The sequence below is a fragment of the Chiroxiphia lanceolata genome, chromosome 2 (assembly GCF_009829145.1).
Source record: "Chiroxiphia lanceolata isolate bChiLan1 chromosome 2, bChiLan1.pri, whole genome shotgun sequence".
In the NCBI taxonomy this organism is placed as follows: Eukaryota; Metazoa; Chordata; class Aves; order Passeriformes; family Pipridae; genus Chiroxiphia; species Chiroxiphia lanceolata.
The window spans coordinates 120,202,991-120,230,362 of NC_045638.1; the positions used below are offsets into that span (position 1 = coordinate 120,202,991).

The 27,372-nt window shown below is 43.8% G+C and overlaps 1 protein-coding gene across 1 annotated transcript; it reads left to right on the forward strand.

Annotated features, from left to right (window-relative positions):
* Window positions 1-3,609: 3,609 nt before the first annotated feature.
* LOC116782256 (PAX3- and PAX7-binding protein 1-like) lies at window positions 3,610-26,354 on the forward strand. The gene is given in 19 exon segments (XM_032678673.1): window positions 3,610-3,996; window positions 3,998-4,133; window positions 4,945-5,073; window positions 6,706-6,882; window positions 7,973-8,194; window positions 8,773-8,876; window positions 9,265-9,485; window positions 10,469-10,658; window positions 14,647-14,770; window positions 16,786-16,885; window positions 17,333-17,448; window positions 18,640-18,839; window positions 20,280-20,424; window positions 20,576-20,697; window positions 21,000-21,076; window positions 21,340-21,406; window positions 22,915-23,061; window positions 23,458-23,612; window positions 24,835-26,354. Coding segments are annotated over 19 exon segments (2,880 nt in total). The 5' UTR covers window positions 3,610-3,666; the 3' UTR covers window positions 24,953-26,354.
* Window positions 26,355-27,372: the final 1,018 nt, after the last annotated feature.

The following is a 27,372-nucleotide window of genomic DNA, read 5'->3' on the forward strand; positions in this document are numbered from 1 at the left end:
CTGGTGACACTGGGGTGGCAGCCCACAGCTGGGCCCCCAGCCTCACTTCCAAGCCAAAGTGAACCCCCAAAACATCATCATTCATCTGGCTGAGCCACCTCTGGCTGCTCCTGTGACAGCCTCGGCCGTGCTCACCCGTCACCACACACACCAGCAGGGTCCCTGTCCCTCGGGAGCAGGGTTCCTGTCCCTCAGGAGCAGGGTTCCTGTCCCTCAGGAGCAGGGTCCATGTCCCTCGGGAGCAGGGTTCCTGTCCCTCGGGAGCAGGGTTCCTGTCCCTCAGGAGCAGGGTTCCTGTCCCTCAGGAGCAGGGTCCATGTCCCTCGGGAGCAGGGTCCATGTCCCTCGGGAGCAGGGTTCCTGTCCCTTGGGAGTAGGGTCCCTGTCCCTTGGGAGCAGGGTGCTCCCCAGACAAGAGGCCCTATCAACCAGTGAGGAGATGGACAACAGCCAAACGTGGGGGGATACCCGTGGGTGATGAGGGGTTAGGGGGATGAGAGCTGAAGGTGCTGGGGACATGGAAGGGTCTTGCATCTTGCTGGGATGGCACACAGAGGATTTACTGTAGTGGGGGGAGCGTGAGTGGGCAAGTGGCACTGCCCGTGCTTGGGGGCAGGAATCCAGCTGGGGGGGACCCTGGTGAGAGGAAGGAGACACTGTCCTCTTGGGGAGCCCTGGGACGAGGAGAAAGCTCCTGTGTGAGGAGAGAGCCAGGAGGCCAAGGAGGAAGGGAAAGCAAAACCACAGAGCTTCTGTGCTCACCTTACTGTAAATTAGTCTTGTTCCCATTAGTGGCTGCTTCTGCTTACTGTGACCTGTGGATGTGTCCACGTGGGAGCAAGAAACCCCAAGGTGTCTGTGGCCATGGATATGTCTGTGCTGCAGCAGGAGCATCTCTGAAGGGAATGTGGCCCAAGGTACATCCTGAAGCATCCGTGGCTGTGCAGGAAGTCATGCTGGAGCACCCTGAAGTGTGTGACCATGGATAAACCCACAGCAGAGCAGGTACACCCCTGGAAGGACTGCAGCCATGGATAAGGCCACACTGGAGCAGGTATATGCCCCATCCCTGGAAGTGTTCAGTGTTGGGTGGAGCTTGGAGCGACTTGATCTAGTGGAAGGTATCCCTGCCCATGGCACAGGGTTGGAACAAGATGACTTAAAGGTCCCTCCCAACCCAAACCATTCTGTGATTCTATGATGTTGTGAACATTTGTGGACATTTTGTGGACATTTTCACAGGAGTGGTCCACAGACAAAGGGAATGATACCTGTGTATGATAGCAGAGGGTGGTGTTGGGTATTGGATAGTGTGGGACCTGAGCAGGATGTACGTGGCATAGAATAAGAGGTGGAGAATGTGCTGCATTGGGCAGGGAGGAAGAGTTCCATTTCTTCCCTGAGACTGTGTTTTGGATTTGTGCTGGACAGAGCATTGATAAGCCCTGGATGTTTCAGTCAGTGCTGAGCATCTTTGCTGCTCCTCATGCTGCCCCAGCAGCAGAATGTTGGGGTTTTTGATCGTGGGTTGGTTTAGCCAACACCAAGCGTGCTGTCACACCCCTGTCTCTGAGGGGAATAGGATCTTTGCACAGGAGTTAGCAGGGCATGCTGGGTGAGAGTTAAACTGGATTTGAAGGGGGAGGGGATAAAATCAGGTCACTGGAGGTAATCCTGGGGGTGACACGCCAGTGTTGAGGGACTGTGTGCTAGCGAGGTCCTTCAGTCTGCCATCTCAGCAGAGGCTGGGAATGGAGATCCATGCAACAGCAAGGATGAAAGTGTTAATGATGTTCTAGAACCCATGGAAGCTCCTGAGAATGGTCACTCAGGAACTGGAGCTTCTCTCCCCAAAAAGGCATTGGGATCAATAACCCCCCTGAAGTGCATCTACCCCAATGCCCACAGCATGGGCAGCAAACAGAAGGACCTGGAAGCCACGGTGCAACAGGAAAACTGTGGCATAGTTGCCATCATGGGGACATGGTGGGATGACTGGCACAACCGGAGTGGTGCAATGGATGGTGGTGAACTCTTCAGAAGGGACAGGCAAGGACTGGGAGGTGGTGGGGTAGCCCTGTTATTTAACATATTCAGTAGTGGGAGGCCTGGCGATCTGCTAAGAGAGTGATGGGACATCTTTAAGTCTGTCTGGTTTGGCCAGGAGGAGCTGTTAGGGGATGGACAGTTCTGACTGTGAGAGCACTCTACAAGGAGGTGTTTGAAGTTAAGACAAGACTCATCAGACTAATTCGGTAAACACTTTCTTAAAGACCAAAGTAAATGTGAAACAAATGTTTTAGAAAGCCTTGTTAGAATTTTTTTTAATATATTGTAAGCTGAGAATTGAAATCTGCAGGTAAATTTTGTTTTAAGGTTGTGCCTCACACAGAAAAAGACATAACCATGTACTTCCCATTGCAGAAGAACCTGAGGCTCCTACGGAATCGCTCTGGTTAGATGGCAGCTCGGGAGATCTTCAGTCCAACCCCCTGCTGCAAGCAGGACCACCTCTGGGATCAGAGGAGGCAGCTCAGCATTTTCTGCAGCTGGGTCCTAAAATTTCTCAAGGATGGAGCCTGCACACCTTCATTAGGCAACCTGCTCCACTGCCTGCCTGATATCATGGGGCAACTTTTTTTTCATGTATTAACCTCATCTTCCCTTGTCCAGGCTGTGTGCCCGGTTCCCACACACTTTCCTCACAGTGACATGTACCCCTGCCCATTTTGGTGGCTCTCCACCGGACCATTTCAGTTGATCTGTATTTTCCCAGGGAAGGGCCTGTCAGCCAGCCCATGCTGGATGTGTGGACACCTGCAGTTTCCCCAAACTGGGGAGCTTGACTTCATCTTTTGTGATGATGGCAAACTGCTCACGTGTCCAGAAATTCAAGCACGCAGCAGTAACTGGGGTTTGTTGGGAAGAAACCATGAGATTAATAAATCCTCGGGCTTTCTAACAGAGCAAATGAAAATCTCAGTTACTTTTGCCACTGTAGCGTTCTGAATAATCATGGCCAGGCTTCGCAAACGAAGATTTGGGAAAGGCTCTGTCCACATTTGTGACAAGCGCGCTGGTGGCTAATAAGGCCAACAGACGTGTCCGATTGCAAAAGGCATAGCAGAAAGGCTCCTTAGGTGGTAAGTGTTCTGAATAAGGCTGGTGTAAAAGACCTTTTACTCCTGTGCCCAAGCGAGCGCTGCAGAGAGTTTCCCGGAAAACGGCAGAAAAGTCCTGAACTGCAGAAATCCACGGCACCGATATCGCGGCGACCTCTCCAATTCCAAGATACCAAGAGCCCCATTCTCCCACTTCCAACTTTACGTGGCTTTGCCCTGTGGAAGTACTGCGCGTTAGAAGCTTGCAGATTTCTTTTTCAGAGCAACGCCCACCCAGCACCGGTGTGTTCGGCACAATAAAACGCATTTGGGGCGATGAACTCGCTCCGCGCGGTGACTCCTCCGCTCGCTCTCCCCGGCGCCGTTCGCGCCCGCCCCGCGCTGCTCTCTCGCCACAAGATGGCGGCGGGGGCGGCGCTGTGGGCGCGGGCGGCGGGGGGCGCTGCGGGGCCGGGCGGGGCCGGGACGCGGCGCGGGGCGGCCGGAGCCGAGCGGGCGGGCGGTGTCGGGGCCGCGCGGGGCCGCCCGGTCGGTGCCCGGCGGGATGTTCCGCAAGGCGCGGAGGGTGAACGTGCGGAAGCGGAACGACTCGGAGGAGGAGGACGAGGAGCGCGACGAGGAGCCGCCTCAGGAGCCGCCGCCGGCGGCGGCGGCGGCCGGGGCGGGGGGGGAAGGGCCCAGCGAGGCCTCCATGTCGCTGGCGGCGGGCGCCGGGCTCCTGCCGCTGCCCGCGGGCTGCGTGCCCCTCGCCCTGCCCGGCAGCCCCGCGGCCTTCGCCTGCGCTGCGAGCTACGGCGCGGCGCTCGGGCTGGGGCTGGGCTTGATGGGAGGCGACCGGGCAGGCCTGGGGGCTCTGCCGGCGCCCGCCCTCCTGCCCCCCCCCGCCGCCGCCGCAGCCCCAGCAGGGCAACGGGCTGCCGGCGGCCGGCCGCCCCAAGGAGAAGAAGCGGCCGCGAGAGAACAAAGAGGTGCCGCGGGCCAGCCTGCTCAGCTTCCAGGACGAGGAAGAGGGTGAGACGAGAGGTCGCCCGGCCTTTGGCTCGCCGCTTGCGGGGGTGGAAGGGGCCCGGAGCTGCTCGGCCTGGCCCCGCCGGCCGCGCACCCTCTGCCCTCGCAGAAAGCCGGGACCCTTATTTATTTCTGAAGGCGGTCGGGTTGCCGCGTGTGCTGTGGGGTCCCCTGAGAGGGGGAGGGCCCTGGCGGCGCGGTGCGGGCGGGCAGGGAGCGCCCCGTCGGTCCCGCTGCTCTGGCCCGGCCCGGCCCGGCTCCTGCGGGGCCAGCGCGCTCCCAGCACCGCGGGGCAGCGGCTTTAATTCTGGTTGTAGGGGTTTCAGTTGCCTCCCCTTCTGTGTTGCTGGGGCCTGACCGTTCCCCCCGCGTTGCGTTCGCTGCACGTGGTGTCCCGCAGGCGGGGGTTTGTGCCGTGGGAGTTGCTGGGCCCACCTGTGCCAACCTGCCGCTTTCCCCCGGCACCGGCGGGGGCGGCTGAGGAGCATCTGCCCCGGGGCTTCGTGTCGGGTTTGCTTTAATCTGCTGTGGCCGCTGTTCACGGGTCACGTCGGACTGCCTTTTTGCCCTGGCACCTCGTAGGTGTCTTAGAAGGAATTCTCTTGTAACTACCAGAACTTGGTTTCTCAGATTTGCGCTTAGAAATCTTGACAGAAATACTGAAAACGTGAAATAATGCTATAGACTTTGAAAAACCCTGGCAGTTATTTTTTAATGGCGTTTCTAAAGTTCTAGGTACAAAATTAAGATATTTAATAGGTAAGTATTCTTGATGGTGGGTCTAATGTAATGTTTTCCAATTTCTCTTTTAAAGAAACTGAAGAAGTTTTTAAAGTGAAGAAATCAAGTTACAGCAAAAAGATTGTAAAACAGTTGAAGAAAGAATACAAAGAAGATCTTGAAAAATCAAAAGTTAGAACAGAGGTCAATTCTCCAACAGATGGTAACTGCAAAACTAATAGTAACTTTTGTAGTGGGAAAGATGGAGTATTGTAATTTCTTTTTTTGTTTCCAAGAGAAATTGTTAGACTTCTAGAGGATTTCATGTTTAGAGCTGAAGAAAAGCACACATTAAATGTGTTACTTGGACCTTACAGATGCTGTTCTGAAGGTGGTAGAGAGTTCTTTGAATCTCTCCTATGTGGAAATTAATATAGAAGGATGAAACTTCTCAGCTCTCTGTACGGTTGCCAGTAGACATCAGTTTTCTGAATTTCAGCTGTGGTTATGACAAATGAGTTTCTTACTGAGTTAGGAAGGAGTTATATTAGTTTAAAAATATGCCTGGTGCTTGTCTGACAGGATGTGTCCTTGTAATGCATCTTTTTCAAAGAGGAAGACTTTCGGGGTGAGCAGAGTGGTGTTCTTTGTCATTAAGTAAGCTGCCTGTTTCAGGACTTGGACCTTAGAGTAGACTTGATGATTAAGGTGACAGACTGAAAGTGTTGGAGCAGAAGGATCTTTTAACAGTGTACAGTCCTCCACAGCTTGGAGTGGAGCCTGGCACTTCAATTCCAGTTGTGCTATTGTTTTTTGGGAAGCTCATTGGTAAAGTGTAGTGATTCCTTTTCCAGTTATGTTTTTGCATAGAGTGTATAATGCTATGAGCATGAGCTGAGAGGCTCATGGTATAAAGATTGCAGTGGTACAGCTGAAGCATATGGGAGCTGAACACGGTCCCGTGCAGGAAATGCCCTTTTTATATTTAATTAAATTATTTTTTAAAAATTCTTAAAGGTTTTTTTAAAGGTTTTGTCTGTGTTTAGAAAACCCACAAATTCTTTCTTACTAGAATCTTTAAGTTGCCTGTGCATTGGTGTGGGGCACAAACAAAACCAGAAATGGTCATTTGTGTGCGTAGTGTTCAGGGTCATCTGTGGAAACCTGGGTCTTAATTCTTGCTTCTGTCACAAAGATCGTTGAAAAATTGCATTTTGCACATGGCTGTGTGTGTGCCTGTTTTCTCTTTGTTTTACTGTCCCTAATTGATGTGGTTATGGTGTAAAGACCTTGTGGCTGCTACTTGAGTCAGCAGCCTGGATTCTCTACTCAAATGCTTGAGTCTAAAACCTCAGATATGTGCAGCTTGGATGGGATAGCTGAGTTTAACTTGCACTGTTTTACACAGTATTTGTACTTTCTGCCTGTATCTATCTGTATGTTACCCACCTGATGTAAGGGGTTGTTACACCCAGCCCAAGACGAAAATGAAAGCTTCCTTTGAGATGAGTTTGTTCTTGTGGAAAGATTGGGTGTAATACAGGCAATGCTTTCTCATCACATATGTAAGAGACAAAGTTGCCTATATGATCTCGAGTTCCCTTACTTTCTTAATACTTGACAATATGGACAATGTTTAGTGGCTGTTGGTGTGCCTGCCTTGTCAGATTTTATTTTGAGAGGATGTCGGTGACTTAACCACAGTTAAGAAAGCATATTTTACTAGATCACAAGGGATAAAATTGTCGTTCAAAATTTTAATTTGATTTTTCCTTTTGGTTTTTGTATCTTAAAAAAAATACTTCCAAGTGATCTTTATAAAAGGAGTAAAACATGGGCTTTGTTGTCTTATCAGTCGAAGCACCACTAGAAAAGACAGGACAGAATAAGGATCTAGGCCAAGAAGATGGGACTGCAAACAGTGAGCATGGTGAAGAAGAAATGGAAGTTGAAAGTGAGAAGGAAGATGAAAAACCGAAAGCTGGTGGGGCGTTTTCAAATGCTCTGTCCTCACTGAATGTTCTCCGCCCAGGTTGGTCTTTGTAATTCGTCTGATTAGTTAGCAAATGCTTTAGCCAATGTTTACAGCAGACTAATGTGCATGAGGGGTTAGGAAACAGCTTCCAACAATGTATCTGGCATCTGAGAATTCAAGAAACTGCTGTTTTCTAAAGGGGTTCAGTTTCACGAGCCTTACAAGAGAAAACGTTTTGCTACAGAGTGCTTCATCTTGATGTCAAAAGCAGGAATTTGTCTCCCAAACAGATGACAAGCTGTAAGAAAATCTAGATTTGGAATAGATGACCTCACATGAGATTTAACTGCTGTCGGTTAAAATCTGTTCTTTAATGCGGGTGTTTCAGTTACGGGTCTGCAAGGGATCGGAAATATTTCCCTAACCTGTTTTGTGTAATGAGGTTCTAGTCAGACCCTGAGGCCAAAGAAATCAGCCTGAGAAAGTATTTTTGAAACTGGTTTGCTAATTGTGGTAGTCTGCTCACCAAATAGAAGATGGATGTCCTGGGAACTGTTCTTGATGTGACTTACATAAGTTGCATTACTTTTGTGCTGTAGATTTTAGAGATTTTCATTAGATCCACTTTTCTTTTCTCTTCAGTTGTACAATCTTCTCATGTTAACTTTGTCTGGTTTGGTGTCTTCTTAGTCTCTGAGCTGTCATCATCTGTTGAAATGGTTGATGCTTTTTGTTCCCCCAAAATAAGAAGAGCTGGGGGCAATATCAGGACAGGAGGTGACACAGTCACGCACCTCAGTTTCTTCCTCCCTTTGCAATAGTCAGCTCCTGCAAAGGGCTTCCTCTTCTTTAGGAGTATTTCCTATAGGAACATCAGGCTTCTGCTCTTAAGACGTGTGAGCTGCCGGAAGCAGAGCCACACTTTTTATGAAGATCCCACCTTTGAGGGTTTCTGGTCAGAAAGTTTACATGTTTAGCTTCTAAGTTGCTTGCAGGTGTTTCTGTGAGTATGGATTTGTTTCCTCCCGCGTTTGGTTTTTTTCTGTGTGCCAAGGTGATTTGGTAGGGTGGCAGAGATGAGTGATAAGAAATCATAATGCCCGTTTTGCTGCAGTGGTTGTTTAATGGTGCACACGTCTGTCTCTAGGAGAAATTCCAGATGCTGCTTTTATTCATGCCGCTAGGAAAAAGCGTCAAATGGCTCGGGAGCTCGGGGACTTCACCCCCGCTGAGAGCGAACCGGGGAAAGGCCGCCTCGTTCGAGAGGATGAAAACGATGCCAGTGACGATGAAGATGATGACGAGAAGAGGAGGATTGTTTTTACGGTGAAGGAAAAATCCCAAAGGCAAAAGATTGCTGAGGAAATAGGTAAAACCCTTTTTGGAAGGACAGCTGATAAACATTCACACTGTTTTCACTGCGGATTCTCCCGTTAAGCGTTTTTAAAGAGCGTGTTTTTCAGACAATCTGGAGTTCTGTTCCAGTGCTGACAAAAAGTACTACCCAATGGAATCTGCTTATAAAATGTTGAGCACAAAACTATGTTCCTGTGCACACTGCTGAATCTAATAGAAACTTCCACTAAGGATCAATCCTTATTTTTCCTGTACTCTGTTTTTAGGAAGTATATAGTTGTGAAAAGAAAAAACATTTGATATAGAATTCTCTTTGCTGACAAGCAGTTAAAATAACCTCTTGGAAGATGAGAATTGGTAAGATACATGGGTTTTTAACATTAGAGGGTTTTACCAGCGGTGAACTGCAGATTTACTCCTTGGGTCTTTCAGGTGGAATCCCTATGCTAATAATTCACAGGTCGATGTCCTTAATTCCTCCTGAGGAGGAAAGGAAGATGCTCTGAGTTCTCAGTGAGGCCTGGTCGCAGGTTTTTTAAGTTATGCATCATCTCCTCCTTTTCCTTACTTGTCTGTTTTCCTTGTTTGAAGGTATTGAGGGAAGTGATGATGAAGCACTGGTGGCAGGGGAGCAAGATGAAGAACTCAGTAGATGGGAGCAAGAGCAGATACGAAAAGGAATCAACATACCCCAGGCATGTATATAACTGAACTTGGTTTTGGTTTGTTTCTGCATGTACTGGCTAAATCTGTTACAAACTTGAGTAGTTTCCAGAAGGCTTTTTCTTATCTGAGAAATTCATTGTGTAAATGCTGATATTGTTTAAAGAGAACTAGTATAAATATTTAGAATTATAATGACACTGAGAATTTGTCCATTTAAGAAGGTGCTTCTGAGGGTATTAATTTCTTCCACTTTAAAGGAGAGGTTGGAAGTTCTATGCTTAAATCCACTTGATAAGGACATTTTGTAAATGTATTTGCTTACATTTTTCACTTTATAAAGTGTGAGACGTGTAAGAAAGCAAGTTTCTCCTTTCTTTAAAGCCTAATACAGTACACTTGGATTTCCTCTACCACTAGGTTCAACCAAGTCAGCCTGCTGAAGTGAATAATCTGTACTACCAGAACACTTACCAGACACTGTCTTATGGTTCCTCGTATGGTATCCCATACACCTACACTGCCTACGGATCATCGGAGACCAAGTCTCAAAAAACAGATAATACAGTTCCTTTCAAAACTCCCAGTAATGAGATGACTCCTGTTACTATTGATTTGGTAAAGAAACAGCTTAAAGACAGGTAGGACAGACCATCTTTTTAGACTTAAAGACCTGTCCCCTAGGTTTCTGTTCCTCAGGTGTCTTTAGTCTCGGTGAGCAAACACAGAGTTTCATCGCTGGAAAAGTACTGACTGGCACATCCACTTAAAAAAAAAAAAAGGCAAACAAAAAAAGCTCAAAATGAAGATGGCATTGACACTTTGTTCGAAACTCTCCTTGGATTGCTTCTCTGGAAGTGAAGCTTTAAATATGAGGCCATTGATGTTGTTGAAGACAGGTCTGAGTTGCATCTTCTGGACACTGCACAGTCTTATAGTGAAGAAGTGAAAGGCCAGTGAGGTGTTCAGCTTATCAAGCTGCATTCTTTTAAACTACAAATCAGAGTTTTCCCCTTCACTAGATGAAGAATTTAATTTTTAGTGTATACAGGCGTGGGTTTTTTTTTTGGTTGGGTGGGGGTTTTTTGATTTTATTTTATTTTTTTTTTTTGGTTTAAACACTGTAATCTGCTTGTCAGGTACACAAAAGGGGTGTGGAATGAACAACCCAATTGCAATGAGAAACCATTTGTAACGAACAGCTTGCACTTTACATGTCTTCAAAATTGGTTTGTATGCCCCTTGTAGCGTTACAGCCTTTGACAGTGAGTGGAGTTAGCAGAGGAAAAAGAGTGCTTTGTATAAGCTGTAGTTCCCCTGTACCTGCAGCCTTGATGCCCATCTTTTCTTTAGGGCCAGCCTTGCACTGCTGTAAATGCTGTCAGCTCCTGTAAGGAGGAGTGGGAGTGGCCATGCCATGCACTCAGCAGAGTCCAGCAAATGGATGCCAACCCTTAGCCTTGCTGGTGGTGGAGAGAGGGGACAAAGTGACAAATGAAAGTTGGAGAATGCCTTTGCAGTATTTCCCGCGTGTGGGCTCAGTACTTGCACTGTCTGTTTAATATCTCAATGGTCTGAAATAGACTTTTGGATGTAAATTTACTATTTATCCATTGCCCTTCAGGTTGGACTCTATGAAAGAAGTGCACAAGGCTAATCGGCAGCAATATGAGAAACATCAGCAAAGCCGAGAGGACTCTACCAAGGCAATTGAAAGATTAGAAGGGTCTTCTGGGGGTATTGGTGAACAGTATAAGTTTTTGCAAGAAATGCGAGGGTATGTCCAAGACTTGCTTGAGTGTTTCAGTGAAAAGGTAAGGATGCAAAAACATTCATCTCTTTTCCAAAAAAAAAAAAAAAAAAAAAAGGGGGTCTCTTAGTACATGCCAAACACCACATTTCCCTCTGTCCTCGAAAAAAAAGTCCCCTGAGAACTCTTCTGAAAGTTTGGTTGTTCAGGGATTGAAAAAAATAACTTTTCATCATGCTAAGCTGGTTGTCAGGAACCTCTCTTCCCAGTGTAAGAGATCGCTGACTTTAGGTTGCCTAAAAACTTGTAGATTTTATGTCTTTAGGACTTTGGTAGGTACTCTGGCATTTCAGCTTTACTCAGATGCTGCTTTTTACTTGTGTTGGACTTCAGGTTAGCACAAATAAGGACTGGATTATGACCTTGCTAGTTTCTGGAGTGCTTTGTGCACACAGTAGCAGAGACTTTTCTTTTTTGTGTTATTATAGACTTCCTCCTGCCAGGCATTACTTGGTATTACTCTAGTCTGAAGGAGAAAAGTTTTAAAAGTAATGTAGCTGTTCAAAGACACCCAAACATAAAAATATCCCTCTTTCATGTAGTGTGATACCTTTGTATATGTCTAACTCAAAAACATATTCGTTGTGCTTTGAATACTTACTTTGTTGTAAATATTGTAGGAGCTCCTGAATATATATATATATATTTATGTATATTTATCTGTATATTAGGCACACACAGGAGCTGTAGAATTCAGTTATCAGTATACAGGCTGTTTCTTCATTGTCTTCTGACTTGAGTACAGTAGTATAGTAGCTTCTTAATATATTACCTGTCAAAATGACTGAGTAGTTTAAGCTACTGTTTGCCCAGCTCGTTAGGTGTGGGAGAGGAACAGAAAAGCATTCTGGGTGTTAATGGGTTAGACATTGATTGTCCAGCATTAGTGGAACTGGGAGAGACCAATCTTCAGTCCTGTAAAGTGAAGAATAACTATGTCATGAACAAACCTAGGAAGTGTGGATCAGTTAATTCACCCAGCTGATGGATTAGTGTAACTAATTGCCTGCAATTGATTGTTTCCTGATGAAGCCATAATCCCAAATCTGACAGATTCTGTATAAACCCGGAAAATTTACTCTTAAGTTACAGTGTAACAATTTCAGTTCGGTTGGTAGGAAGGTTTTTGGCCTCTCTCTATATACTAGTAAATAAATCCATCCAGCCATTCTGCAGCAAACTAACAAGCCTGTTTGGTAAATTAGCAGCAGCTACAGTTGTTTCCCTGGTAGTTGGTCTTTTGAGGATTCCACACCTGGCTGCCTTCCTCCCCCTTCTCAACGTCCCCACTCCTCGTCTGCCACGCCAGTCCCTTGAACTCCTGAGACGTGACTTTTCTCATCTCGTGCTTCTTAGGGGCATTCACAGAGGTTTGCTGGTGTCAGGAGGAGGCTGTTGCTGTATTTGTGTGCGCAGTGAGCTGCCAAAGCAGGAGGTGATGTGGTCAGGCTAACGGGAGCATTTCATTTATGATGATATTATTTGGCCAGATAGTGCGGTTTGGAATTCAGTGCTTTCAGCATGACAAAAGTACCATCCAGTTCAGAACCACCAGTCCACAGGGCACTACAAGGTTTTCTAAAAAGGAGGTGTGGGGAGGGGAAAAAAAAAATCAATTAATAAAATCAGTATCAGTTTTTATTTAAATGAAACGCAGTAGGACAGTAAATTGTTGTTCTGAGTGTAGAGATAAATTACCTTCAGCTTTTTGCTAGAACCTGTGGCCCTAACTGCTTCATATTTAAAGGGTTGCTATTATTGTTTATAATAATGTGCATAGTTATGCTTATAATATGCATAAGCATATAAAATGTGTAATAATAATGCTATTGTACGTGTATATATACATACCTATATGAACACATATCTTGGGATATTTTGAAAAGATTCTGAATGTTAGAATCACTTTGCCTATTTGTGAGGCACAGCAGGAGTATAATGAGGCAGCTGTTATGCAGGTTTTAGAAACAAGCACTAGAAAGGTCAAAATCCCTGTGATATCTTTTTCCCCCCCATAAATAAGAGAGTGGAAGATGCCTGCATGACTTCCTTGTGAAGTAGTTCCTGTCAGAATGGTGCTTTCTGGGAAGGCTAGCGAGTGGCAAGGGTGTTTTTACATTTGGAGTGTAGGAATGTACAGTGGATGCAGAAAGATGGAGTTGTTCTGAGCTTACTTTGACAGCACAGGGAGATGAGCTGTTACTTTACCTGCAGAGCAAATTATCAGAACACACTCTGTGTGTCAGAGATGTGGGCTGTGCCTTAAAATTATCCTTGTGATCTAAATGTTTAGGGAGCTTTCTGCTTTTCCTCTTACACTGTTTACAGTGTAAGTGAACAAAAAAACCCTTGAAAACACCAAATTTAAGGTACTGAGTAAAGAAAACAGGGAATGAGGCTTGTAACTTTTTAGTAGTCAGAGAAATTGTCAGCGACTCATTAACCATGGTATTGATTATAGAAGAATAAGGGCTTCTAAGTCTCTCTTGTGTTTTAAATGGGATTGAGTGGATTCATATATCTGAATACATCACTGGTTGTTTTTTCTTTTAATCCTGAGACAATTACAGAAAACCTCTGCGGATGCTTGGAAAAAAATTCATTAAGCTTTTCAATGTTAGAATTTCCTTTACATACTTAAGAGAAGAAGCTATATTTTCTCTGGTAAATTGCAGTAAAACTAGTATTTTTTGATTATTATTTCTGTTTTCAGAATTGTCTTAAATTTTCAACATAGACTTCCAGTGCAGGGATATCTTTCTCACTAGTCTTTTTTCCAAAAGAAAGGTGTACATATTTTGAGTTGGCGTAGAGTTGCTTTCATTTTAATCCCTGCAGTCCAGTTTATCCCACAAAGAGCTAATACTTCTTTTCATGTAGTATCTCCTCTGATGTGTGTGTCAGTCTCAGGTGAAAAGGCCCTGTAGCTATAATCTCAGAATCTTATATTTTACTGAAGGAGGTTCTTTAATAGCTGCTGAGTCACATCCTAAATTACATCAGGAAACAATTTCCGATTTCATCTTTTGTTTTGAAAAACCCCCATAATCCTGGATGGTAGGCAGCAATGAAATATTTGAGCTAACAGGCTGGAAGACTGGAGTAAGCACTCGTCTGGAGGTAAGGAGGATCTGGCTGAAGTGTTCGTGCCAAAAGGACTTGCCTTTCCAAATTAAGAGACCGTGAAAACCTCTGTTTTGCATTTGGATATTTAGAATGATCTAGTTTTAACCTGTCCCAGGAAATGAATTTTCGCAGAAGTGATCAATGAACCTGCTATTTAATGTCAGGACTGTCCTAACATCATCTATTTCTGTTAGAGTTGCTACTAAAATTTAGTCCGCTAAAAAAACCAAAGTGACAGGTCTGAGCTGACTTACCTGTGTGTCATTCAAGGTTATACTTAATGCATAACTCGCACAAATTGTAGTGTTTTAGTAATTGTCTAGAGGAACATTTGGCTGATGTGAATTGCCCTTTGGCATGACATGGTTATGCAGGGCTTGATTCCATTTCAGTAATAAGAGTTAGGGTGAAACAATAGCTGCTGGCTTCAGGAGGATGGATTGATAGGTGTTTTTTTTTCCACTATGTACAGTTGGGTTATTTTCTCATTTAACTATAGAATACCTCCACATTCTTGTATAAAGATAGGAAACAGTAAGGTCTGAGAAGTGTAAACCCTTGTACAACATGTAACGTGCCTGGTAGAGAAAGCAAGAGTACTGGAAAGGCTATTTCACACTCTGAAATGATTGTCTTGCTGTGTAGGCTCATTCAGTCCACAGAAGTTGCTTTCAGAACGCTCTTGCTCTGATTGAACAAGCTGCCAACAGTAAATGCATGTGTTTTCCACACCTTCAAAGGAGTAAAAGGCAAGAGTTTGTGCTGCTAGGAGCACAGCCCCAGCGTTATGCTTCGGAGTAGGATGGGAGCCCGGAAGCCGAGCAGCCCGAGAACCGGGTGTTACGGAGTGTGTTGTATTTTTACAGGTGCCCCTGATTAACGAGCTGGAGTCTGCAATGCACCAGCTGTACAAACAGCGAGCCTCCCGCCTTGTCCAAAGACGACAAGATGATATTAAAGATGAATCTTCGGAGTTTTCAAGCCATTCAAGTCAGTCCATCTTGAAGGTTTTTATTATTCATTAAACAACCTTGTTTACTTAGTATGACTAAGTTGAAATGTAAATGTTTAACATATGAGTGTCTTAAACGTTTATCCTTACTCTAGAGATGGGTAGCAGCACGTTTAGATGGAAGTTCTCTAATCTGTTTTGTTTTGAACTCCAAACCGCTCTAATTCTGACTTCATCTCTCCTTTCTGTTTCTCTTAACTATATTTTCTCCTTCCTAGCACTGAAAGTGTATGCATGGTGGCAGTGGAAATAGTGGTAGCATGTGTCTCCCCATTTTCCTCTTATGTCAGGACTTTTTAAAAATTTGTTTTAACCTTCCTGAATCTATACATGGCATTTAACATCTACAGTTAGTTCTGTACAAAGCCATGAAGCACTGGGCTAGACTTCTGTGTAATGCTCTGGTTTGTAGCCAGCATAAGTATTTAATTTCAGGCACTTAACTGGTAAAGCTAAAGAACTGGAAGACTAATCAGACTAATACAGAGTGACCCTGTATGAAATACAGCTTGAGATTAGCCAGTTCAAACTCCTGCTTGCTGTGCATTTGCAGATGGGAGGTTCTCACTGAGGAGGTTTCTTGTGGTTATTACTCTTCAGTATGTAAAACTCTCCAAAAGTATAAGTGTTAACTTGGATGGAAATATATGTTTCTTGGAGGTTTTATTCAAAAAAACTGACGGGTAAAATATCCGAGGAATTGGAGTCCTCCTTCTGCTTCAGAGAGCTTCCCATTTTTAGAAATGGCTTCCTTGTCTGTCCTGTTGCTGATGTGAAATCCTGTAATAGAAGCCATTTCCTGTTCTGTCGCAGTGTGCCCAGAGATGAAATCTTTTAATGCCATTAGGTAGAATTGACTGAGGGTGATGAAGTGTTAGGGTGGCAGAGCTGCTATTCCTTTACAGAGTGCCTGGCATACATATTCCTTTTAGGACTGTATTTGGAGCCCCAGGCATCACACGTAGGCCTTGCAGTTTTGCCATGAAAACGCTGTTGTGAGAATGTGAGAACCAGAAACCTGGTGTACTAGGAATGTATTTCCTAAAAGAAGCTTGGAATAGATTCTTCTAGACTGAAATTGAATGGGGGTGTGGGAATAGTTGTCATGGCTGAGGTTGGGTTTTACAGAGAGCTCTTCCACAGTATCTGGAAGTTTTGAGAGGGCTCTTAGTAGTTCTGGTATTGAATTGGAATACTGACACAGATCATCATTAATACTTGTAATGATGAATTTGTAAATAGATTTAGTTAGAACATGTAAATTTACTCCAGAAATTGGATAGGCTGATTTTTTAAATGTTAATATTTCAGTGGGTGGACTTGAGCACTAGTTAGCATTCAGTCCACTGTTTAAAATTTACCTGGGAAGAAGGAACTGGAAACACTCTTACGTGCTTTCTGTAACCAGGAACATCTACAAAGATAATCACAGCTTGAAGAGGAAGGAAGATGATTTGTCTTCCTGTAGATTTTGATGTGTGTTAAACTTTAGGCAGTCTAAAGCATGTGAACTTAGAAACACAATGACTAGAACTGTGAAACGTTTTATGTTCTTGCTCCAGTCACTATTCCCTGACCTTCGTTTTGTTAATTTTCTCTTCAACAGTTACATGGTGAATGTGTTTATGTAAGGAGCACTTTTTGTCTTGGACCATTCAATTTAAGCAATTTCTCTTATAACTGTTGACTCTTATGTAGTTGGGCACTGTTGTGAGACGGACAAGAGTGAAGTATGGTGAAAACTATTTGACATTTAAGGGGAAATTTTTCCAAACTCCGCTGCTTTCTGTTTTAACCTCTACGCTTGGGGAATTCAAGGCTTCTGTTTTGTTTGGGTTTTTTGTTTTTGTTTTTGTTTTTTTTTAAAACTTCAACTTTCTACTTCAAATTACACTTAGTTTAAAAGTAGGTAAAAGGCTCTTATGAAACTGCCTACAGCACATTTCTAGAATCATAAATAAGCATTTTAATTTTCACCAATGTAATTTTACAGATAAAGCACTGATGGCACCAAATCTTGATTCTTTTGGGCGAGACAGAGTGATCTATCAAGAACAAGTCAAGCGCCGAACTGCAGAAAGAGAGGCCAGAAGGTAGAGGATGAGATTTCTTGTCCACTGAGGAGTCTTTGCCTGCTTACATGATACAACTGTCCTGTGTGACATACTAACACGAGTGGCAATGTTTGCTTCTTCCCTGCAAAGGGAAGAAAACACTTCACCTGGTGTGCTGGGCCAGGGGTATTCTTATATATCCCAATTTACCATGCAAGTGTACAAAACAAGGAATCATTGCGTGATTCTGACTTAAAATCACTCAAAGGAAGCACAGTAAATCTGTTCTACATCTATATGGTCTCTGCTGGTTTCTTTTCCTTCTTTTGTTTGAGGCAGCAGTATAGTGGAATGTTTGAGCTGGTGGCATAGTAAAAGTTCTTTTCACCCTGACTCTCCTTGAATTAAAAGTTAGGACAAGCTTAGGTGGGTGTGCTCATTGTATAGGTAGGAAGAAAAAAGTGGTGACTGGTTTGTGCTTTGCAGAGCTCGCCGCAGACAAGCAAGAGAGCAAACTGGGAAGATGGCAGATCACCTCGAAGGCCTTTCCAGCGATGACGAGGAAACTTCAACAGATATCACAAACTTCAACTTGGAGCGAGGTTAGAAAAGCTACTGAAGCTTAATCACAGAGTGGTTTGGGTCGGAAGGGACCTTAAATCTCATCTGGTTCCAATCCCCTGCCATGGGCAGGGACACCTCCCACTATCCCAGGTTGCTCAAAGTTCTGTCCAACCTGGCTTTGAACACTTCCAGGGATGGGGCAGCCACAGCTTCTCTGAACAACCTGTGTCAGGGCCTCCCCACCCTCACAGGGAAGAATTCCTTTTGAATATCCCATCTAACTCTGCCCTCTGGCAGTGGGAAGCCATTCCCCTTTGTGCTGTCACTACATGCTCTTGTGAGCTCATGGTGCCTGCCAGGACTCGCTCTGTCTGAGCTGCCAATTCAGTTGGTTTATCTGAGATGCCCTCCTATATTTGCACTTGGCTCATCAAAGATGTAGAATAACTTGGCTTGGAAGGGACCTGGAGATGAGCTGTTTGAAACTCCCATGCACAGCAAGGCCAGCTTTGAAGCTAGATCCACTCTGAATACAGCCTGTTAGGGTAAAAATCCTTTCTGCTGGAAGGATTCACTTTGAGGAGGCAGGTGATGCTTAGGAAGTCTTTCCTGCCTGGGAAGTGCCTTTCTCAAGGGTGGCTAGGTGTTGGGTTTTTTTTTTTCCTTTTCTTTCTGCATTCCAGAGAGGCCTGCAGGCTTTCTCTCTCTCTAGTATGAGGAGAGATAAACAGATGTTGCAGGCAGTGCTGGTGGAGAGAGCTGGTGGCAGGGTGAGAACTGAGAAGATAAAAAGTCTTGAAGAAGGACAGGAGGTGTGTCTTTCTCAGGCCCAGTGCTTTTGCAGCACTGGTGCAGTTTTCCCTTGTAGATCTGGTATTCTCGACTTCAGAATAAATTTCCTTGAACTCCTTCCGTGTGCCATTCCAGGGGGTACCTGTGTGTTACCTGACACTGCACAGCCCAATACATCACCAGTCCTGCATCTGGCGGATGAAAATCATTTTATGGACTGTTTAAAGCGGGACAGTCTGTTGGAGAGTGCTCATGTGCTCGTGTTTTTATTGCCTTGTATATTTTAGGCAGAAGGACCAGGACTTTTAAAGGTGGTGGGGTTTTTTTTGGTATTGTTTACAGGACTTAGCTTATGTCAGTGAGCATCAAAGACTGTCTTGAAAGAGATATTACAGGGAATAGTTAATTAACTTATTGCTCCTTCTCTCCCCTGCCAGATCGTATATTGAAAGAGTCCAGCAAAGTGTTCGAAGATGTTTTGGAAAGCTTTTACTCAATTGATTGCATTAAGTCACAGTTCGAAGCCTGGCGCTCCAAGTACTTCGCTTCTTATAAGGATGCTTACATTGGCCTCTGTTTACCAAAGCTGTTTAACCCTTTAATCAGACTTCAGCTGCTTATCTGGACTCCTTTGGAGGTAAGGTCGTCTGCAAGTAGCTTCTGCATAAGCTTCTCCATAGCGGTTCTTTCACACTTGTGCAGAGCAAAGTAAATTGCACCTCTGATGTGTGCTTCTCCTAAAGAGATGAAGGGGTGAAGTTTAAAACAGGCACCTCTCGTGGGGCAGAGCTTTTCTGGAGTTTCTAGGCTGTTGTCCTCTAGTTTCCCAGCAGGCCAGAGTCCAATTCAGCACCTGCCAGTACCTTCGCAGTGGGTGGTGTAGACCAGAAAGTCAAACAGCGTAAATAAAGGTGTCCTGGCCCATGGCAGTGGGTTGGAACTAGGTGATCTCTAAGGTCCCTTCCACCCTGAACCATTCTGTGATTCTATGAAAATACATTTAGGCTCTAAAATACTTCAGAGAAGATTGTGACTCTAGATATGCTGTGTCTTCAGAAGTGGAAGTAAGAAGCCTGTTCTTAAGTTGAGTTACAACCTATGTCTCTAGATTATATATCTTTCTTTCTCTCACCTGCACCTTCATACCCTGCAGAGCTCTGGCTGGCAGTTTCCAGGTCTTCCTCATAGTCCTCCTTGCCCAATAAATTAGGTAGGGACCATGGGAAAAGCAGTACAGCAGCCAGTACCTCTGGCACGTGTTTGTTGTGCAGCCTGCATAAGTGTGCTTACATGAGATGCCACCAGGACAAGCAGTTCAGGTACCTTTTGACTCCCACTCTCTTCTTCCTCCTTTTTTCAGAAGTGGAGTTTTTTTCTTAACTACTAGGAGAATTTTTTTAGAGGAGAATTTTCTGTCACCTCTGCTCATTGCAGAGGGAGGGAAGCATAAGTCCTCTTCAGAGGGAATTCAGAGTATTAATTTTATTAATTTGATTCATTAATCAAACAAGGGGAAATCTATGAAAGATATCCTCATTAAATTTAAAACTGTTTTTGCACATTGTCCCTTCCCCCATGCTATTTCTCTGTGAGTTTCCAGGCTGACAAAACAAAGCTCACATTAGTTGGAGACATGGTACAGAGTTATCAAGTCTAACTGTATTCACTACTCTCTGTTACTGCTCCTGGTAAGCATTTTGTTGAGTGAGAAAAATTTCAAGGTGCTCATAAAGAAGAGAGATTTTAAATCCAGCAATCACAATTTTATAATGCAGCACAGTTGAGCTGTACTTCCCTCTTGTACCCTGATCTGTGGGCTTTTGTTTGGCTGCATCTATAAAGTAGAAGTTAAAATCTGTAGGGCAGCAACTGCTAAAAAAAAAAAATCAATCTTCTGCCATTTTGACTTTTCATTACATCTGGTGACTGTGTGGTGGTAGAGGGAATTGGTTCATTTGTTTTAAAGTTGTTTTGTTCTGTTTTGTGGGTGGTATCATACTTGCCTACGTAATACTTCTTCTGTGTGTTGACTTCAAATCTCCTTTTAGGAATCTAACCCCAGTTCTTTTTTAATTAGGGCAAGTGTCGAGATTTTGAAACGATGTTGTGGTTTGAATCATTGCTGTTTTATGGCTGTGAAGAGCAGGAGCAAGTGAAAGATGATGCTGATATTTCACTGTTGCCTACCATTGTAGAGAGAGTTGTTCTTCCTAAATTAACAGGTACAGGCTTGGAAGATGGGAGGGAAAGGATTGTGGAATCTGATGCTTGTTTGTGCTTTCAGATTTTACTGTTTTGTAAATAATTGCATTAATGTCTCAATACCTGTATTGGAGTATTTTCAAAGTGGAGCAATTCTTTAATCTCTTACAGTGATTTCAGAAAATATCTGGGATCCTTTTTCTACCACACAGACATCTAGAATGGTAGCAATTGTACAGAAACTAGTAGATGGATATCCCTCAGTGGTGAATGCAGAAAACAAAAATACACAAGTAAGTTGGTTTGTTTTTTTTTTTTTCATAAATGCTTTGCCTAAGTTAAGGAATTTGAATTTATTTTTAATACACTTACTGTTGGAAAACACAGCAAGAAAGAGAATTTTTCAGCCATTTGATGCTCTGCAGCTTGGTTGTGGACAGTCAAATATGGTGATAAATTAAGAGACTTTAAGACTATATGTGTGCTGAAATATGTATGCCTTTACTGTTTGTTCTTTGTTGCTTTAAAAATCAATTCCTGACATTTAACTACTAAGGAACACCTTGGACATTTAAAAAAAATTTATCTGTTTCAGATGCTTTTAAAGGCATTATTGCTAAGAATGAGGAGAACACTAGATGATGATGTATTCATGCCCTTGTATCCAAAAAAGTAAGTTTACTTTCAACTATGGTGTTAGATCTTTCTTAGCAAGTCTCTGCCTTCTGTCCATAGTTAACAGGGGTTTTTCCCAGTGTGGTTCAGTGCCTGGATACAGGACATCTTTTGTTATCCTGCTGGTAGCATTTAGCAAAGACAAGAAGGATGGAAGGGAACAGTTATGGAAATGATGTGTGTGCTGGAGACAGGAAGACAGAAATTCCAGACAGAGGTGTGGTCTTGGTTGCTCATTAAAGAAATCTCTTACTTTCCAGCATCTTAGAAAACAAGAACTCTGGTCCATATTTGTTTTTCCAACGTCAGTTTTGGTCCTCTGTCAAGGTAAGTCAGTAAATACATCTGGTAAATGTTTGGTCTAAGACAGTGTAGCAATAAAATACTCCTCAAATTTGTGGAAAAGGGTAAATGGAAACTGCTTTAATTTTATTTGCCAGAACTCTAATTGAGGATTCTTAGTCTTTGGTAATGCACTGTGCCTCTGCACAGTGTGTCCAGTCATTATTGGTGTCCCCCAGGGCTCAGCTTTGGGCCCAGTCCTGTTTAATATCTTCACTGATGATCTGAATGAGGGGATCCAGTGGACCCTCAGTAAATTGGCAGATGACACCAAGTTGGGTGGGAGTGTTGATCTGCTGGAGGGCAGGAAGGCTCTGCAGAGGGATGTGGACAGACTGGATCCATGGCTGAGACCAACAGTGTGAGGTGCAGCAAGGCCAAGTGCCATGTCCTTGGGTCACAACGACCCCCTGCAGCACTACAGGCTTGGGGACAGGGTGGCTGGAAAGTGAGCCAGCAGAAAAGGGCCTGAGAGTGCTGCTGACAGCAGCTGAGCGTGAGCCAGCACCGTGCCCAGGTGGGCAAGGAGGCCAGTGGCATCCTGGCCTGTATCAGGAATAGTGTGGCCAGCAGGACTGGGGAAGGGGTTGTCCCTTGTACTTGGCACTGGTGAGGCCACACCTTGAGTGCTGTGTCCAGTTCTGGGCTCCTCGGGTCAGGAAGGACATTGAGGTGCTGGAGCGTGTTCAGAGAAGGGCAGCTGAAGGAGTTGGGTTTTAGTCTGGAGAAGAGGAGGCTCAGGAGAGTCCTTCTCACTCTCTACAGCTCCCTGACAGGAGGCTGTAGCCAGGTGAGGGTGGCCTCTTCCCCCAGGCAACAGGATGAGAGGAGATGGCCTCAAGCTGTGCCAGGAGAGGCTCAGGTTGGACATTAGGAAGAATTTCTTCAAGGAAGGGGTGATTAAACATTGGAGTGGACTGCCCAGAGAGGTGGTGGAGTCACCATCCCTGGAGGTGTTTAAGAAGACTGGACGTGGCACTCAGTGCCATGGTCTAGTTGGCAAGGTGGTGTTCATTCAAGGATTGGACTGGATGATCTCAGCAGAGATCCAGCCTGATTGATTCTGTGATTCAAAGATTGCCAAGGGAAAGCACCGTCATTTCAACTTGCCTGTCACTGAGTGTGCTCAGCCCAGGATTTTTGTGTCCTTGTGCTTGCCAGAATAAAATACACTGCTCTGGGGGAATGGGAGGGCTCGAAGCTGTGACTGTCATCGTTTCTTTCCAATAAAAGGCTGTAAAGAAAATTATCTCCCAACTAAACAGAAAAGTAGAGACTCGTGTTGGTTGAACACCTGCTCTCCACAATCACACAAAGAGAACTCTTCTCTGGAATTTTCTGTTTAAATTGCAGCAGTGAGGAAGACTGTTTTCTGAATAGGTTTGCAAAATATTTTAAAAATCTAAATATTTTAAAAGTGTTTTATGTGTTTGATCAACTGTCTGGTTTCAGTACATCTTGAAATACTTATTTTCCCTGTGTTGTGTTTTCAGTTATTAGGAAACTTTCTCCAGTGGTATGGGATCCTTTCAAATAAAACTCTCCAAGAGCTGTCCATAGATGGGCTGCTAAATAGATATATTCTTATGGCTTTTCAAAACTCGGAGTATGGAGAGGACAGCATTAAGAAAGCTCAAAGTGTAAGTAAAATCAGACAATGCTTAAAGTCATAGATTGCAGTTGAAGGGAAAATGTAGTTAAAATTCGAGGTTGCCTGTGAAATTTTGGCTTTGATATCTCAAAAGTTTGTAGTGTCAGTGAAAAACAGATTTTATATTTTCTTAATACAGAAACTAAAGAAAGAGTTAAAGCCAACCAAGAGATTGGCTCGTATCTGTAGATGGCTTAGGTATACTGTGGGTTTCAGATTTTTACTGCTTGGATTTTGGTTACTTTTTTTTGGTAGTTTTCTCGCTTGTTCACTCAGTTGGGCCTTGTCACTGCAGTCTTACCTGGCAGATTTCACAAATCGTGTTACATAGCTTTTAAACTTTTTCTTACATTGTGTCTAACTTTCTTTTTCCTGTTCTGCCTAGGTAATTGCTTGCTTTCCTAAACAGTGGTTCAGTAATCTAAAAGGAGACAAGACTATTTCTCAGCTAGAAAACTTCTGTAGGTACCTTGTTCACCTGGCTGATACAATTTACAGAAACAGCATTGGTTGCTCTGATGTAGAGAAGAGAAATGCAAGGTAACTTACTTTGAGTTAAAGCAGCTGCAGTTCCTGTGATCTGTTTTATTTTGCCTGTGCATGCAAACATGAGTAACTGTCTCCGTCCTGCTGCATGTCTTTGGAAACCTCTTTGAATTCAGACTTGAAATATGTTACAGTGTGGTAGAGGGGGATATTTTGAAGTTGTCTAAACCTAACAACTACTGGAAATATTGAAACACTGGTAATACATATTGCACTACTGCTTAGTGTCAGAGATTCTCAAGGGGGTTTATAATAAGGAGGGAGAGGGACTTTTTATGTGGGCAGATAGTGTCAGGTGCAGTGGTTTTAAACTGCAAGAGGAGACACGCAGGTTAGATATTAGGAAGAAATTCTTCCCTGGGAGGGTGTGAGGCCCTGGCACAGGGTGCCCAGAGAAGCTGTGGCTGCCCCAGCCCTGGAAGTGTCCAGGTTGGACGGGGCTTGGAGTAACCTGATCTAGTGGGAGGTGTCCCTGCCCATGACAGGGGAGGTTGGAATGAGATGGTCCTTAAGGTCCCTTCCAACCCAAACCATTCCATGATTCTGCCAAATTCTGTAGCTCCTGCGTTGGGACTGTTTCACTTGGTGAGCCTGTTGCTGATTCCTGCCTAATGGCTTCTAAATTCCAAACTGTCTGTCGTATACAGTGGAAAAGTTCTGACTTAGTTGACACAACCAGCTAGATGAAGCTGCTTTGCCCTAGATCCAAGAGTCATTTTGCTTGAATCCAATAAGCAGTTTAATGAAGAGTTCAGATTAGACCCGTTACTGCTGGCCTGAAATGCTACGGGAACAGCAACAGCACAGGAATAAACAATCTTCCAGTCTTGTTCCAGTCTTCCAATAGTCCTGTGTATCAGTGCAATAATTTGGGGTTCAGGTTTAAATTTTTGAACTCTCTCTTTTGATAGTGTGTTTCTAGATTTGAAAGAACTTTTTTTACCGGGTGAAAAGATAACTTGGTAGAAGTCTGTAGTGGAAGAGAAACATCCAGTTAGCCTTGTTTTCATAGTGAGTTCTCATTTAATTTCTGTCTTCTGTCCTGCTTTTCCCCAGTGTTTGACAGAGCTGTTGCCATTACCCTAATTAAGCAAATATAATAAACCTGCAGCAGGAATATTAACTATATGGCTTCCTAATGTAATCTACTGTTGTAATATTAATCCATGTCATTGATGGTTCTGTTCCTGTATTGACTTCTCCTTCCTCCTTTTAGGGAGCACATCAAGCAGATCATAAAGCTTTTAGCAAGTATCCGAGCCCTGGATCATGCTGTTACAGTTGCAAATGATCACAACGTAAGAGAGTTCAAGATTTTAATAGAAGGAAAATAGACTTTTCCCACAACTCATTTTGAGCTTTAAAACCATTCCTGATGTGTAATTTATGTACATATGTAAAGTTTCTTAAACTGTAAAGTATTGATCTTTGTTTTAATACAAAGTGCATTCTTATATACAGCATCCTTAAAATAAAAATCATTGACTTCATTGAAAACAAAAATGGAATCCCAAGATTGTCATCTTTCCAGAAACCAACTTTTCCTTCAAGTTTCTCAAAATCTTGTTTACAGAAATACTTTGTGCCCATGATCAGTGGTCATCTACTCCTGTTAATTGTTCCATGGTTAACTGGAATGTGTATAATATATTTTGTGTAATCCAATGTATGCACATATTTATACCACCATGTTGCTTTCACACTGGATATAGAGTTGTTGTGCTGTTGCAATAAGCTTTTCATTTGCTAAAAATTACTTATTTTGACAATAAAATGATCATCTTATTGGTCAAAGGGCTGGTAAAACATTCAAATATGTGAAAATCATTTGAGCTGAAGAGTAGAGACACGTTCAAATGGAACCTGACCTTTAAAAAGCAGCTGTGCTGCACTCCAAGTGGAGTAGCTGAAAAGTGATTTGCGCTCGGAATGTGGAACTCTGAAGGCTGTTCTTCGAGAGGAAAATCCCAAATCGCTGCTGAATTATTTTAATGCAGGCAAACGATTAGAACTTGTGATGGTTGTGCATGTGTAGGTGGCAGCACTTCCTAAGCTCCAAACACCTGTCATTTTGTAGGAGTAATGGTTTACCCTTGAACTCTGGACCCTCCTTTCTTTTCTAAGTTGCTTAAATCCACTGTTTGTGTCAGGATTTGGGGGTTTTGGGTTTGTGGTTGTTTTTTTTTTTTCCTGTTTTGTGGTTTCTTTTCTAATGTTGTCCATGGAACCTGTTTCTTCAGATTAGTGTGGCTAAAGAGGTCGAGCAAAATGAAGGTGAAAAAAACTTTGAAGCATTTATATTGTAGTAAATATTCAAATGTTACGCTTTCCACTAAATACCATATAAGAATAGCCCTTCAAAAAAAAGCCCTAACAGGGATCAAATTTAAATGTACATAAAAAAGAAAACACTTTAAAAAATCTGTTGATTTATATCAGAACACTAGTGACTTGATCTTGGGGTCCAAGGCATGGGGACAGCTGTAATAGCCTTGGGTTAAGAGCTATTTCCACATGTGCCCTACTTTTTTGAGGGGAACTGTAGCAATTTGCGTAATGAGTCACATTTGTGCTCCTGTTGTGGTATAAATGAGTTACAGTAAAAACGTACAGTTTGTCACATGCACACTTCTTTGGACGCTGGACAGTTGTTTTTCTGAACTGTTGGGATTGATGGAGTACACTCCGAAATACCTGCTTTTTAAAATTGTTTCAATAAACTCATCTGGTGGAGGAGTTGTTGCGGTGCAACTTGGTAAGCTTTTTTTCCTTTAGGAAGGGAGTGAAGGAAATTACGTGGGTGCTGGCTGACTTCGAGTGTGTCAGACAGAAAAGCTGTTGGTGGTGCAGATAATAGTCCTTGCAGTGGAGGTAAAGGCCAGACAGAGCTTTCTGTCCTGGCACTTCTCTCGTGTGGGAGCAATCCTTGCACATATTGTGTTCCGAAGGTGGTGGTTAAGTTTTGGAGGTGGGCTCCAGAAAGAGAATGACTCTATTTTCCTTTGGGAAGGGCAGCACCCAGCCCCAGTGCTGGTGGTGCAGACAAGAGGTGGCCCAGGGGAGGCAGGTCGGAACCAGTTTGATCAGGTTGGAACTGGTTTTATCTGGTTGGAACTGCCATAAAATAATAAAAATATTTTTTTAAATCAAATAAAAAGTAAAAATCAAAAACTAAATAAAAAAGAAAAAGATTTCTTCAGATGGAATTGACCTGAGCCAGTGGCTTCTGCTCCAAGGGGAGTGGCAGCAGTAGGTCCTTCTGTCCAGTCCTCTGCTATACCACGTCTTGCTTCCAGACCGGACCTTTGGGTGAAAGCAGCATCCTCAGGTGGGACACGAGCCTTGCCGGGCAGCTGAGGGGCTGCTAAAACCACAAACTCTGCCCAACGTGGGAGCTGGGAACCGTTCTCAAACTAAAGCTCCTGCAGGTGAGAGCTTACGATAACTAGTTCTTTTCCGGACATGTTTTGGTTCCCCTCGCAGCTCTGTTTTGGTGTTTTGGGTTCTTTTTTCTGTTTGTTTTTCAAGCAAAGACTTATTTGCATGTGGGTCTCGCTACTTGCAACTTTTTTTTTTTTGTGCCAGTGAATGCATTTTATAAGCATTGAGGTTCTACGATTCAGTTGTTCTAAATCAGGTAGTTCTCTTAGTGAGCAATTTGAGCTGTTAGACAGCGCGGACTGCAGAAGGATTTTTTGGTAAACTGATGGTTTTTTACTTTATTTTAAAGCTCTCTTAAAAACTGCCGCCGCCG